Source organism: Anguilla anguilla, chromosome 3 (genome assembly GCF_013347855.1).
Source record: "Anguilla anguilla isolate fAngAng1 chromosome 3, fAngAng1.pri, whole genome shotgun sequence".
NCBI classification, from domain to species: Eukaryota; Metazoa; Chordata; class Actinopteri; order Anguilliformes; family Anguillidae; genus Anguilla; species Anguilla anguilla.
Genome location: NC_049203.1, coordinates 70,208,019 through 70,222,093, shown reverse-complemented (window position 1 = coordinate 70,222,093; position 14,075 = coordinate 70,208,019). Strand labels below are relative to the sequence as shown.

General features: G+C 48.6%; 2 protein-coding genes across 5 annotated transcripts in view; one reads left to right on the top strand and one right to left on the bottom strand.

The window, feature by feature from the left end:
- LOC118223460 overlaps window positions 1-2,806 on the bottom strand; it is a 6,597-nt gene extending 3,791 nt beyond the window's left edge. Inside the window, exons 1-5 of one of the 4 annotated variants that reach the window (XM_035410025.1) lie at window positions 2,477-2,806; window positions 1,960-2,153; window positions 1,669-1,785; window positions 1,284-1,552; window positions 539-676 (exon numbers count right to left, since the gene is read on the bottom strand). In XM_035410025.1, coding sequence (XP_035265916.1) covers window positions 539-676; window positions 1,284-1,552; window positions 1,669-1,785; window positions 1,960-2,146 — 711 coding nt within the window. In that variant the 5' untranslated portion in view covers window positions 2,147-2,153; window positions 2,477-2,806. The other 3 variants (XM_035410022.1, XM_035410024.1, XM_035410023.1) reach the window with 3 other exon arrangements.
- Window positions 2,807-3,922: 1,116 nt separating this feature from the next.
- setdb2 (SET domain bifurcated histone lysine methyltransferase 2) lies at window positions 3,923-13,583 on the top strand. The gene is made up of 11 exons (XM_035410019.1): window positions 3,923-4,702; window positions 4,798-4,911; window positions 5,025-5,120; window positions 6,802-6,880; window positions 7,836-8,687; window positions 8,933-9,102; window positions 9,541-9,806; window positions 10,540-10,621; window positions 10,976-11,145; window positions 11,466-11,554; window positions 12,564-13,583. Exons 1-11 carry the CDS (start codon window positions 4,675-4,677, stop codon window positions 12,679-12,681), a joined length of 2,064 nt encoding a protein of 687 aa, XP_035265910.1. The 5' UTR covers window positions 3,923-4,674; the 3' UTR covers window positions 12,682-13,583.
- Window positions 13,584-14,075: the final 492 nt, after the last annotated feature.

The window sequence follows — 14,075 nt, the reverse complement described above, 5'->3', positions numbered from 1 at the left end:
GAGAGAGAGAGCGGGGGGGAGGGAGAGAGAGAGGGAGAGAGAGAGAGAGAGCGGGGGGAGGGAGAGAGAGAGAGAGAGAGAGCAGGGGGGGAGGGAGAGCGAGAGGGGGAGAGAGAGAGAGAAAGGGGGAGGGAGAGAGAGAGGGAGAGAAAGAGAGAATGCTGAGGTGAATGAGTGAATGCTCAGGTGAATGCTCAGGTGAATGAGTGAATGCTCATGTGAATGGGTGAATGCTCAGGTGAATGAGTGAATGCTCAGGTGAATGGGTGAATGCTCAGGTGAATGAGTGAATGCTCAGGTGAATGGGTGAATGCTCAGGTGAATGAGTGAATGCTCAGGTGAATGGGTGAATGCTCAGGTGAATGAGTGAATGCTCAGGTGAATGAGTGAATGCTAAGGTGAATGGGTGAATGCTCAGGTGAATGAGTGAATGCTCAGGTGAATGGGTGAATGCTCAGGTGAATGAGTGAATGCTCAGGTGAATGAGTGAATGCTCGGGTGAATGGGTGAATGCTCAGGTGAATGGGTGAATGCTCACAGCCTGGTCTTCAGTAGCGTGGGCGGACAGCAGTAGGAAAGGAATCGCCATGGGGAGGCAGCCGATGGCATCCAGCTGGCTGTCAGCGATCAAGCCGCTCATCTTCTCTTTATAGCGCCTTTCAGCAAACTCCAAAACCTGCAGGAGACACCAACAGGGTCACTGTACTGGAGAGACCAGCAGAGTCACTGTACAGGAGAGACCAGCAGGGTCACTGTACAAGAGAGACCAGCAGGGTCATTGTACAGGAGAGACCAGCAGGGTCACTGTACAAGAGAGACCAGCAGAGTCACTGTACAGGAGAGACCAGCAGGGTCACTGTACTGGAGAGACTAGCAGGGTCACTGTACAGGAGAGATCAGCAGGGTCACTGTACTGGAGAGACTAGCAGGGTCACTGTACAGGAGAGACCAGCAGGGTTACTGTACAAGAGAGACAAACAGGATAAACACTCCACACAAACAGACTGTGTACACAGGTGTGTACCTCACTGGGAGAGGTGGGGGTGTACTGACAGCTGTGTACCTCACTGGGAGAGGTGGGGGTGTACTGACAGCTGTGTACCTCACTGGGAGAGGTGGGTGTGTACAGGCAGGTGTGTACCTCACTGGGAGAGTTGGGGGTGTACAGGCAGGTGTGTACCTCACTGGGAGAGGTGGGGGTGTACGGAGAGGTGTGTACCTCACTGGGAGAGGTGGGGGTGTAACTCACTAGGAGAGGTGGGGGTGTACAGACAGGTGTGTACCTCACTGGGAGAGGTAGGCCGTGTCTCCTGCCAGTCGGAGAAGAAGGCTCTGTGGAAGGATTCGGCGTAGGTGTCATCATGTGACCCGGGTGTGGTCATGAAGCGCACGTAATCGGCCAGTACCGCCGCGCGGGCCAGCCGATCCGCCGCGCTCCAGGACCCCCCCACGCTGCCCGACCCCCCCACGCTGCTGGACCCCCCCTCGGTCAGCGTCCGTGCCACTCTCAGTGTGCACAGCATGTTCAGTGTGTTCCCCCCAGCAGGGAGCCCTGTACAGAAAACACATACTGTCAGCTACACACACACTCACACACTCACACACACACACACACACACACACACTAACTTTCACTCTCTCCCTCTTTCTCTTTCTCTCTCTGTGTACCTTGGTGATAATGGACTGAACCGCCTGGCAACTTCCAGAATTTGAGCTTGTCGTGTAGGATGACACTGCCCACCACCGGGGGGCGCTGGACTGAGGACCGAGATCGGCCGCTGCCCGCTATGGACAGAGACAGCGTCAGAGACACAGAACAGAGTCACAGTACAAATGTGCGGTAACCAATCCATGGAAACGGGGACAAGACATTAAGACGTTAAATTATAACGTTAATTAAAATTAAACGCTTGCAACGCAATCATAATAGCTGGCAACGTCCTGGCTTTACTGCCGTACCTGTGTTTGACAGCGTGAGAATACTGGACGGATGTCGGCTCCTCGGCGACTGGAAGCACGCTATCCAGCCCCCGAAGTCGTTCTTGATGTCCTGAACGGTGTAATACCAGTGCACCGGCATGGACATGGCATCCGCGGCACACATGCCCCACAACGCCTCGCCTGCCGACCTGCGCACCTGATCCATCGCGCTTCTGTCCATGTTCACACAAACACAGCATCGGGCATCATTGAAGTCACAATGATTAGAGTTCGTGGAATAGAAAATTTCCGCTGCCCTGCAGAACTACTGCGAAAATGCTCAGTCTTACCGGAGAAATCGCAAAAGTGACAGTAGTTTCACTTCACTGTACTGTAGGCTAGCTTACTTTTTCTCCCAACAAGTTCCAAATCTTGGGATGTACGACGAATAGTTAACCGTCTTTCATGAAGAGTGCATAAAATTATTCGTTGCATAAACAGTTGCGTAAGTTGTACACACACGTTACAAAACACATAATGAAGAACGCCCACATACATAACTACCGAGACTTGATCGCCTTGGAAGTCGCAAGCGGTGTAACAACGTCACAAATTAGCATACTGTGGTGTCACATACTGCTGTTGGTGGAGCGGAAATTCGCCCAAAGATGTAACAGAGCAGGACAAGGTAGCTCCTTGAAGCCAGCCCAGGTCTGTGTAGCCCATCAGGTGGAAAATGTAACATTTCGTACATGAATCGCAAAGCGAATTTTACTTTTCATGCACGAAATGCAGCTTCTTCATTTTTTGTGGCACGAAATGCATTTTGTTGACGATATTTAAACGGTCGCATTTGGCGCCCCTTGTTTGTAGCATTATAGAAGAACAATGCCACAATATAACTTCCGGTTTTAGGATGCTCGTTTTTGTTTGCGAACGTTTTCTACCAAAATAAAAGTTCGTCTTTGCTGCGTTGTTCAAGAGATTTCATTGAATTCCAAGTTCTGATTGTACATCCCCCAGGAATTCGCCCAAGGAATTGTGGCTGCAAACCCGTTTTCCGGCCTACAAAGTCATGCCCTGAAGCGCGTAAGACTGGTGTAGTGGCGTGGACATGCCATTTACAGCACAAATGTTCCATGGGTGTGCCTGGGGTTTGATGAGCCAGATAGTGGAAATGTCTGCTATTGTTCTTTGCTTTTTCGGAAGAACAAGATTTGTAATTCCCAATATGCAAATAAGGGTGGATTTAAGGTAAATTATAGCCTCAGTTCCTAGGGTAACGTCATCTGGAAGTCTTCTGATTTAGATAGTAGACATTCTGAGCCCATTCCACCACACTTTCATTGAGTAAGAGTCCTTTGCCTTCTCAGGAGAACAAGATTTGTAATCATGTGTAAGTAAATATGAATGTATATATCATGCATTCATATTTACTTATACAGGATTACAAATCTTGTTCTCCTGAGAAGGCAAAGGATTCTTACTCAATAAACCCAAGGGGTGATTTGAAGTGTGCTTAGTTGGTGTTTAAACCTCAGGTTTAAAGCTCTAGGCCACAGAATGGTGTTACAACTGGAAAAGCTACGTGTTATTTCTGAGATTTTGATAGCTGTTCCAGTTGTAATGCAGTTCTGTGGTCTAGAGATTTAAACCCCAATTGAAGCTGTCTTCACGTGGTTCTCGTTGGCTCCCACTCGGAAGTTGTAATTACGACCTGTTACGCACTGAAGTGTTCTTGGTCTGAATTTTTTTTAATGGACACACAATGGAAGCACAGCCTAACTGCTTTGCGCCACTTTTCTCTGACAATACGCCTCCAAAATGTCACAACTCGGTATCATAGAAAAATCAGAGTTTCCCACTGGTAATTAAGACTTTGTTTGTTCGATCATGTGCACACAACTCGTAAATAGGACATTTTCGACAGCACATAAGCACCCTGCAAGAGACCCATAATGTTCAATGGTTCAACCTCAGCGGCTTTATTGCTTTTATTGTGAAATTTCCGGCTCTGGTAGATACCGGAAGTCACTTTCTTCTCGTGGATAATTGTGACTGCTTCACACTCATGCACAAACTTTATAATTCTTTTGATGTGACTGGAGAGGTCCAAAGTCGTCTCAAATGTCCAATACTGACTAAACCAGAAGAAAGAGGTTTCTTGAACTGGTTAAAATCAAATCGGACCCAGGGTGTAGATCGTTATGTTCCTGTTTGAATGTTTACGTCCTTTTGCAGTCCAGTGTATGTCGGTTTCTTTAACGTTAGCTCAAACAATTCGGCGAACAGTACCACGGAGTCTTTCTTTTTTATTAATATGACTTTCGACCGTGGGAATCGTACATCATTGTAGCAAACCCCAGCAGTACCTGAAATTAAGTGTTGTAATGGAAGCCAGTAAAATGATCTAAATGGGTAGATAACGTCGCTAACGCAATTCGGTATCCATTCGCCGCGGCTTGCAGAACCAATTTCTTCAAAAATGGTCAATATTCTTTCATAAAAATGTACTTAATACGAGTCGGTGGATTCCAATAAAATGTGTTGTATTTTGAGTTTGGCATGATTATTAGCCAGTCAGGAATGTATCGGTTTTGGACTCGCTGGGTCTCTAGAGTCCGCGATGGCAATGAACGTGACCTCAGCACGGATGGATGTCTACTGGTAGCTGCGCGTTTTGGAATAACGTTGATTGTGTAAACTTGAACGCGGGGTTCATTCACAATATCGCTCCCGTCACCTAGTCTAAAAATGGAGAACATTATGCCGTCGGAAATTGGTAAGAAACTATTGCAGTCAGACATGTCCGTTCATCGCAGAACAAATAAATGTATTCGGTTGAATTGTCCAATGACCTACTTGCTCTGATTTCAGAGAAAGCTAAGGAATTCTGGAGAAATGTGGATGTGAGCTTTATATTTGGTGCCCTGTGTGATCGCCTGCAGTACCTGAGAGACAGGATTGAAGCGGAGAGAGCTTCAGACAGAGGTAGCAGGCCTACATTCTTATCGTACAGACACGCAATACCCACACCAGGAGCATAACTGATTAACTGTGTGTGTGTATTTTATTTATTTATGTGCATATTTTTTCCCTAACAGAGTTTATTGTGGGTATGAACATAATTCTGGCATCTGAACTCTACATCAGTCCAAAGGCCGAGACTGACTCTGATGAGGAGTCTCTGCTTTACGGTGGTGAGTCACTCACTATCCTGTCCAGCTTCCGTAAACACAAGCGTGCTCCTCACTGTCTATGAACACGACTGCACTCATTCTAGAACGGGTGGGCAATTCCAGTCCTGGGGGGCCGGTGTGGGTGCAGGTTTTTGTTTCCACCGATTACCCTGGCTAAATGAGCTAATTGGCTGCACACACCAACACTAGTTCACTCGCAGATTACATCACAGTAGGGACACTGTTATTCGTGTGATTAGTGTGAAATGTAGCTAAAATGTCTGTCGTGTCTAGGAAACGACAGACTTCCACGCCAATCGTCAATCTGTAAAAAACAATTTCACGAGGGAAAAGACACAACAGCAGCAAGCTCTTCAGAAAGTTCAGACTTTATTGCACAGGTGCACAAAGCCGGATCAATTCAGCAGAATTGAACCTCGATTGTCAGTTTTGCATACATTTTATACACAAATTGTGCCCACAACCCCCCTTTAACATATTTCTAAAAATATCAGCCATCTGGTCTTTTCTGGCACAGTAAGGAGTTTCACTTTCCTGTTCGTGGGTCAACTTGACTTTTTTGGCACAAAAATGATTTTCGGTCCTTATGATGTTCTTAATGTATCAATAATTAATCTTATCATAGTGGACAGGTGCCCCAAAACTGATTTTTGGTTCTATTGATGTTCTTAATTAATCTATTGATGTTCTTAATTAATCTTCATCAGTGGACAGGTACCCCAATCTTCCCTTACTTTGTACTTTCCCACTACGCATACACCACGTCATTGCTGTCTGTATTTTTCCAATTTTCCCTTACTCTGTACTTTTTCACTATGCATACACGTCATTGCTTTCTGTATTTTTCCATTACACATACAAGTTCACAGAGTTATAGCCTCCTGTACTTTTTCTTTTTATTCAGGTTACACAGGGGTCACTGTAAAGTATTAGTTTTCTAAGTTTTCTAGCATATTTCTATTGGGTAATAACGTTTTGTTAGTTTTTTGGATTATATTTTTAGTAATATATGATTAGTTTTTGGTTAGTGTTATCTGCTGGAATTATTATTTGATTAGTTTTTTCTGCTTAGTGAGTAAGTATGATTTTTCTTAAGCCTTCTGCGTTTGCCTTTTTTCTACAGTGGATACTGTGGTTTCTTGCGTTACCATAAGCTTTGCTGCAACTACTGATATAGAGTTATTGGATTACATATTGATTATATTAGTATATAGTTATACATGTGATATATGAGTGTATATAATTTTTATCATGAAGCATTGAGAGTTTGGAGGAAACAGTCTGATCAACATTGATGGGAATACCTTTAACTTTAACATGTGACGTCATCACACTCATGGGGAGTCTCAAAATTCTCCTACATGTCATTTGGCATAATTGTCAGGGCTTAATTAAGGCCAGACGTTGGCATGAAAAGCAGGAACAGATACGGCCCTCGTTGCCCACCTCTGGTCTAGAAACACTCCTGTACTCACAATATCAAAACACTGCTTCACTCACGAGTATCTATAAACACTACTGTAAACACTACTGTGCTCACCACTGTAAACACTACTGTGCTCACTACTGTAAACACTACTGTGTTCACCACTGTAAACACTATTGTGCTCACCACTGTAAACGCTACTGTGCTCACCACTGTTTATAAATGGTACCTTACTCATTGTCGTCTCTCGTTCAGACGTTCTGCCAGTGGCCGTGACAGACGGGGACCCTGTGGAGTGGAAGGTGGAGGGTGAGGTGTCACAGGGCAGCTCTCGGTTAGTCGGCCGTTTCCTCACGAGAATCACGGTTTTGCGGACCAAGCTTAAGCTGTGATTGAGCTGTCCTCACTGTGAAGGACTGCTCTGAAAGGACGTCACAGCCGTGCCTTCACACATGGCCTTCTAACTGTGCCTTCACACATGGCCTTCTAACTGTGCTTTCACACATGGCCTTCTGACTGTGCTTTCACGCATGGCCTTCTGACTGTGCTTTCACGCATGGCCTTCTGACTGTGCTTTCACGCATGGCCTTCTGACTGTGCCTTCACACATGGCCTTCTAACTGTGCCTTCACACATGGCCTTCTGACTGTGTCTTCACACATGGCCTTCTAACTGTGCCTTCACACATGGCCTTCTGACTGTGCCTTCACACATGGCCTTCTGACTGTGCCTTCACACATGGCCTTCTAACTGTGCTTTCACACATGGCCTTCTGACTGTGCTTTCACACATGGCCTTCTAACTGTGCCTTCACACATGGCCTTCTGACTGTGCCTTCACACATGGCCTTCTGACTGTGCCTTCACACATGGCCTTATAACTGTGCTTTCACACATGGCCTTCTGACTGTGCTTTCACACATGGCCTTCTGACTGTGCTTTCACACATGGCCTTCTGACTGTGCCTTCACACATGGCCTTCTAACTGTGCTTTCACACAGAATTTTAACGTTATCATTGCCTTCTGATGTTTCAATTACCTAACCAGGTGGGAAAATTAATTTCCTACCGTAAAGATACATGACGTTATTTGTCTGAAACTGGGACTGCCAAAAACAAACTGCCAAATCGTGCCTTGTACTTGCGCTCTGAAAAATCAGTCAAGTGTCTCTGTCATTGACCCACACCTCAGACAGACATTAAGATGAGTTTCAGAGGTTAAAAATTCAGCACTGCTCCTTCTGTCCTTACTTTGGTTTACCCACCCCCCCCCCCTTCATTTTTAAACAGAAACAGCTCCCCTTTCAGCCCGGACGCCCCCGTATCGCCCTCCCAGCCCGAAGGAGACGACCTCTCCCTGCCGCCATCGCCCCTGCAGTTTGAAAGCAGCGAACTCCTGCCCTCCCCGCCTGAAAACCAGGACCTCCTCGCCCCCCTCTCTCCCAGCCACACTGAAGGAGAAGGCCCCCGGACCCCCCCGTCTCCGGCCCAGACGGGGAGGGGCAGCCCCATGGCCCCGCTCTGCCTCCTCCAGCCCGTCTTCCAGCCCCACTCCTGCAGCTGGATCTGCCTGCCCCTCCCCTCGCTGTCAGCCTATCAGCACCTCCGGGGTCGCAACCCCTTGAAAGTTCCCCTGATTTGGGGTTTCCAGCGGCTGCATGCCGCGCCCCCGGGGCAGGGGGCAGAGTCTGGAGGGCCGGTCGTCTTTTACAAGGCGCCGTGTGGGCGGAGCCTGCGGGGGCCGGGGGAGGTGCTGCGCTACCTGCGGGAGACGGAGGCCGACGCCCAGCTGCACCTGGGCAACTTCAGCTTCAGCGCCGCGGTGCTGCTGCAGCGCAGGGTCCCGCCCCCAGGGGGCGCCAGGGAGCTGCTGGACGCGGACATCAGCCGGGGGGCGGAGCCTGTGGCGGTGCAGCTGTGGAACGCGGTGGACGAGGGGCGGCCCGCGCGGTTCCGGTACCGCTCGCAGTGCTGGCTGCGCGGCTGCCTGCCGGGGGCGGGGCCCGTCTACGCGTCCTGCTGCGACTGCGCAGACGGCTGCGCAGACCCACGCACCTGCGCCTGCCTGCAGCTCTCCCTCCGGCCTGCCCCCAACGCCCAGCTCTACCGCTTCAGACGCCTGCCCCGCCCCCTGCCCTCTGGGTAAGAAGCCCCGCCCCCTCCCTGAGCTAGCCACGCCCACTGAAACAAGCCTCAGGAAGGCTAGCCCCATTGTGTGTTTGTGAGTGTGTCTGTGTATGTTTTTGTAAATGTGTGCGTGTGTGTGTTTATGTGTGTGTAGGAGGGAGAGACAGTGTAATGTACACAGGGTATGATGTGTGTGTGTGTGTCGGAGGGATACAGTGTAAAGCACACAGGGTATGATGTGTGTGTTTCTGCGCTGACAGGCTGTACGAGTGTGGACCGTGGTGTGGGTGTGACCGCGCTCGCTGTCAGAACCGCGTGGTCCAGCACGGTCTGCAGGTGCGCCTGCAGGTGTTCCGCTCCCAGGACCGGGGGTGGGGCGTGCGCTGCATCGATGACCTCGACGCGGGCACCTTCGTCTGCACGTACACAGGTGTGCGAGTGTGTTTGGAGCTGTTCATAAATTAATCTTTGCGTATAAACATGCGTGCAAATATGCGATTGAGAGTGTATATAAATGTGAAGGCTGCAACGCTATCTTTCAGAAATGTGCATTTCTTTTCAGAATTTCTGCGTTTATAACAAACTGACATCATGAATAGTTGGTAATAAACCTGACACACATCACAATTCATCAGAGCACGAATGTGGCAATCAAACCCTCCACTAATATTTGCTGTTTCTGTCTACAATGGATGTTAAATCCTTACAGTCTGTTATTGCTCTGTTGTGGTGGTAGTCAATAATTGCAAAAGTGTGATGTGTGTGTGTGTGTGCGCGCGTGTATATGTGTGTGTGGTGTGTGTGTGTATGTGTGTGTGTATATGTGTGCACGTGTGTGTATGGTGTGTGTCTCTTATTTGTCTCTCAGGTGTGGTTCTGAGGGCGGGGCCAGATTCGGGAACGTCGCGTTTGAGCGCGGTGACCTCTGACCCTTCCCCTCTCAAACGGAAGAGAGAGGAGCAGTCCTCGGACGATGAGGTGGAGGTGGTGGAGGAGTGGAGGGTGCCCGCGGTGGAGTCGGGCTCCCCCCCGAACCCTGAACCCCCGAACCCCTCCCCCGCCTCGCCCCCCGTGCACGTGTCTGTGATCAAGACGCCAGCGGGACCGCTGGCTGCAGCAGACGGCGAGCAGGAGGTCAGGATCTTTGGGCTGTTCGTCTCTGTACTGCGGTGTTTAGCGTTGGTTTCTGTAGTCATGTTGATTATTAGTCTTACTGAGCTATATTGTGCGTTATTGAGTTTTGCTCAGTGTTGAGGCTTTGGCCTTATTCATAAAGCTTGATGTATTTCCTAATCTGAGTCATTTTAAGTATACAGATCTTGTAGGTGTTTTAGAAATGGGGCACTGGTCTGAGGTGGTTGAGGAATAGGGGTGCTGGTCTGTGGTGTTTTTTGAATAGGGGTGCTGGTCTGTGGTGTTTGAGGAATAGGGGTGCTGGTCTGAGGTGGTTGAGGAATAGGGGTGCTGGTCTGTGGTGTTTTTTGAATGGGGGCGCTGGTCTGTGGTGGTTGAGGAATAGGGGTGCTGGTCTGTGGTGTTTTTTGAATGGGGGCGCTGGTCTGTGGTGTTTGAGGAATAGGGGTGCTGGTCTGAGGTGTTTGAGGAATAGGGGTGCTGGTCTGAGGTGTTTTTTGAATAGGGGTGCTGGTCTGTGGTGTTTGAGGAATAGGGGCACTGGTCTGAGGTGTTTGAGGAATAGGGGTGCTGGTCTGTGGTGTTTGAGGAATAGGGGTGCTGGTCTGTGGTGTTTGAGGAATAGGGGCGCTGGTCTGTGGTGGTTGAGGAATAGGGGTGCTGGTCTGTGGTGTTTTTTGAATGGGGGCGCCGGTCTCTGGACTGCTAAAGCTAATCTCTCTTCTCATTACAGCCCCAGTCTGGAGGTGTAGAGAGAGGAACATCTCCCTTCTCAGTGTCCCACCCACTCCTACTGCTGCCCCAAACCAACACAGGTAAGATGTCCTGCACAGGTAACATGCCCCACACAGGTAATGTACCACACACAGGTAACATGCCCCACACTGATAATGTACCACACACAGGTAACATGCCCCACACTGGTAGTGTACCACACACGGGTAACATGCCCCACACTGGTAGTGTACCACACACAGGTAACATGCCCCTCACAGGTAATATTCCACACACAGGTAACATGCTCCACACAGGTAATATTCCACACACAGGTAACATGCTCCACACAGGTAATATTCCTCACACAGGTAACATGCCCCACACTGGTAGGATGTGTGACAGGTTGTTTAATCAGGATGTTGCTCTTTTTCCTTCCTTGTTATGTTTTTTAGATGCAGAGAACGGCAAGTGGGAGGGCAAAGAGGCGGAGCCTGGGCTGAACTCGGAGTGGGCGTGGCTAGGGGAGGGCGGAGACGGAGAGGAGGGTCACACCGGAGCAGACGAGGAACACCTGTACTACCTGGACGCCACAGAGGAGGGCAATGTGGGGAGATTCCTTAATGTAGGCATCAGAACCTGGACTCACCTTCACCACTGTTACCACAGCTGTACTACAACTCCACTGTTACTACAGCTGTACTGCAACTCCACTGTTACCACAGCTGTACTGCAACTCCACTGTTACCATAGCTATACTGCATCTCCACAACTCCACAGTTACCACAGCTGTACTACAACTCCACTGTTACCACAGTTATACTGAAACTCCACTGTTACCATAGCTATACTGCATCTCCACAACTCCACTGTTGCCACAGCTGTACTGTGAGACTGGGGCTGCTGACTGACCTCTGAAAATTCTGTGTGACCTTTGACCTCCAGCATAGCTGCTGCCCGAACCTCTTTGTGCAGAACGTCTTCATCGACTCCCACCACCGCGACTTCCCCACGGTCGCCTTCTTCACCAGCAGGTAGGAGCTAATTAACCTCCCCCCCCCCGTCGACCCGTCGACCCCCCCCCCCCCAGGTTTCATGTGGCCAGGAATAGGTACTGTCGAGCTTTCCGGGTATATTAATTGTTCTTCTCTGGTGGTGATTGTCATTTTTCTCAAGGAAGTATCTGATTGTCACTTTTCTTTTTTACCGTATAAGTCGTATGATAAATTTTGCTAGTAAATGTTAAATCATAGTGACTGCTGTGGCCTTTTTGTGGCTTTTCTGGCCGCTGTTAATTCAAGCTTCACGCATCTGTGGTCAGCATTATATTACTGTACCTCTTCAGAAGTGCAGCAGGTCTTTTCACGACTACAGCGCACGTTTTTAATCTAAATACAGAAGCGTTGCAGCTGGGAGATCAAAGATCAAACTTGTAGGAGCGCTGATAAGCTGTTACTTGTGCTTTATTATTTTCCTTACTTTTTGTCTGCTCTTATTTATTGCCTAGTGAAAGGCATTTAGCAGACGCTCTCATCCAGAGCGACGTACACAACATTTACATTACATACAGCTGGATATGTGCTGAAGCAGTGCAGCCTGGGGGTTTGTAGCATGCTCTGCTCCGCAGATGCACTGACGTTTGTAGCGTTTGTTCTGGGTCAGTAGCACAGCCATTCCAGGTGTATGCAGTTCGCACTCCAGTTGCAAAGTTTTTTCAAGTTTATGATTCTAAATAATTTTATTATTCATATTTAAACTCCCTGAAAGTGCACTAGGAATGAGTTGCAACGAGCCAGAGTTTACCCTCTTTACCTTGGTTTACCGTGGTTGAAACTCAGCCAGGCAAACATGTTAATACTGATGAAATATCTGCTATCCCTGTTAGCTGCGATCCCATCTTCTCTCTGTGTGTAAAGCCTGGACTTACTCTTGGAAATAGTTGAACTGGATGCTGCAAAAGAGCCAAAATGGCGCCCTGTTGATAAAACCCTCTCAGTCTGCGGCTCGGGGTTTAACGTCGGATTGGCCCTTGTTGTGTTGCAGGGCGGTGACCGCTGGAACAGAGCTGACCTGGAACTACTCGTACGACCCAGGAAGTGTTCCGGAACAGGAAGTGCCGTGTCAGTGTGGCTGTGAGAGTTGCCAGGGAACGCTGATCTGATGAGGTCATCCTTCCTGCTCTGGGCACCATTTCCTGCCCTAGGCACGACTTCCTGCCCTAGGGACAACTTCCTGTGCTGGGCTCAGCTTCCTGGAGGACAAGGACGAGCACATTACATTACATTACATTACGTTACGTTGCATTTAGCAGACGCTCTTATCCAGAGCAACTTAAACAACTTTTTACATAGAATTTTACACTGCATGCATTTTATACAGCTGGATATAAACCTAGTTGTATCAAGGGTACGACGGCAGTGTCCTACCCAGGAATCGAAACTGTGACCTTTCGGTTACAAGCCCTTAGCCACTAGTGGGTACGCATGCTCAGTCATACTCACCGCCCTCACCGCCCCCCCCACCCCCCCCCGTTTCTTTCCTGCTTGGTACACGTGGCCCTCAGGCCGGACGCTGTGTGGCTGGGCTGAATGGGGTTGGAGGGCGTTTATCTGTTTTACGAAATGTCACAGTAGCGACCCCGTGCCGGTTTATGAGACCGCTCTTCTGTGGCACGTGTCTGATTTTTGGTCTGTGTGCTGGAGCCTTTTACCGAAACCATTTTAAACTCTGTGACTCCAGGACCAGTGAGCGTTTTAAACTCTGTGACTCCAGGACCAGTCAGCGTTTTAAACTCTGATTCAGGGACCTGTGGGAGGATGTGTGTTCTTTCGTTTATCTGTGGGTTTTACTGGCTTTAGTGGGCAGTGATCTGTAGTTTGATATGCAGTTATGATCTTGTTCTTTGTAATGGTTTCCACAATCGTGCTGCCTGTTCATGTACCACAGAAGAAGTGATGTGTGACAGCTTCCTTGGAAATGGCAATGTACACAAAAGGACTGATTGAGAAGACTCTTTTTTGAATGTCATTTTTGGAATAAATGTTTTTCCACTTTTCCACCAGATATTTTGCTGGATTTGTTTCAAACTTGCCCTAGACCTGGTCCATTATATGTGATTATATATGTCATTATGTATGTTATTCTGTGGAAGGAATGCATGAGTGAATGAATTTAGGAAGATTTACTCACTTGGAGAATACGTGCGTATGCAGCCAACTGACTGCCTTGCCAAAAAAAACATTGATTTAACATATGTGTCAAACGTCTACCACATTTACAAAAGTCAGATTGGTGGTTTATGAGAATTTGCTTTGACCATCTCAGCATGCTTTGTTTTAAAAGCACGTATCACACGGGCTATAGCTGTGTGTTGAAAGGGGCGACAGCTCAGGAGGTCGGAGCGGTTGTCTGGCAGTCGGTTGGGTTGCTGGTTCGATCCCCCGCCCTGGGCATGTTGAAGTGTCCCTGAGCAAGACACCTAACCCCTAATTTCTCCCAACGAGCTATTTGGTACCTTGCATGGCAGCCTTTCACCGGTGGTGTGTGAGTGTGTGT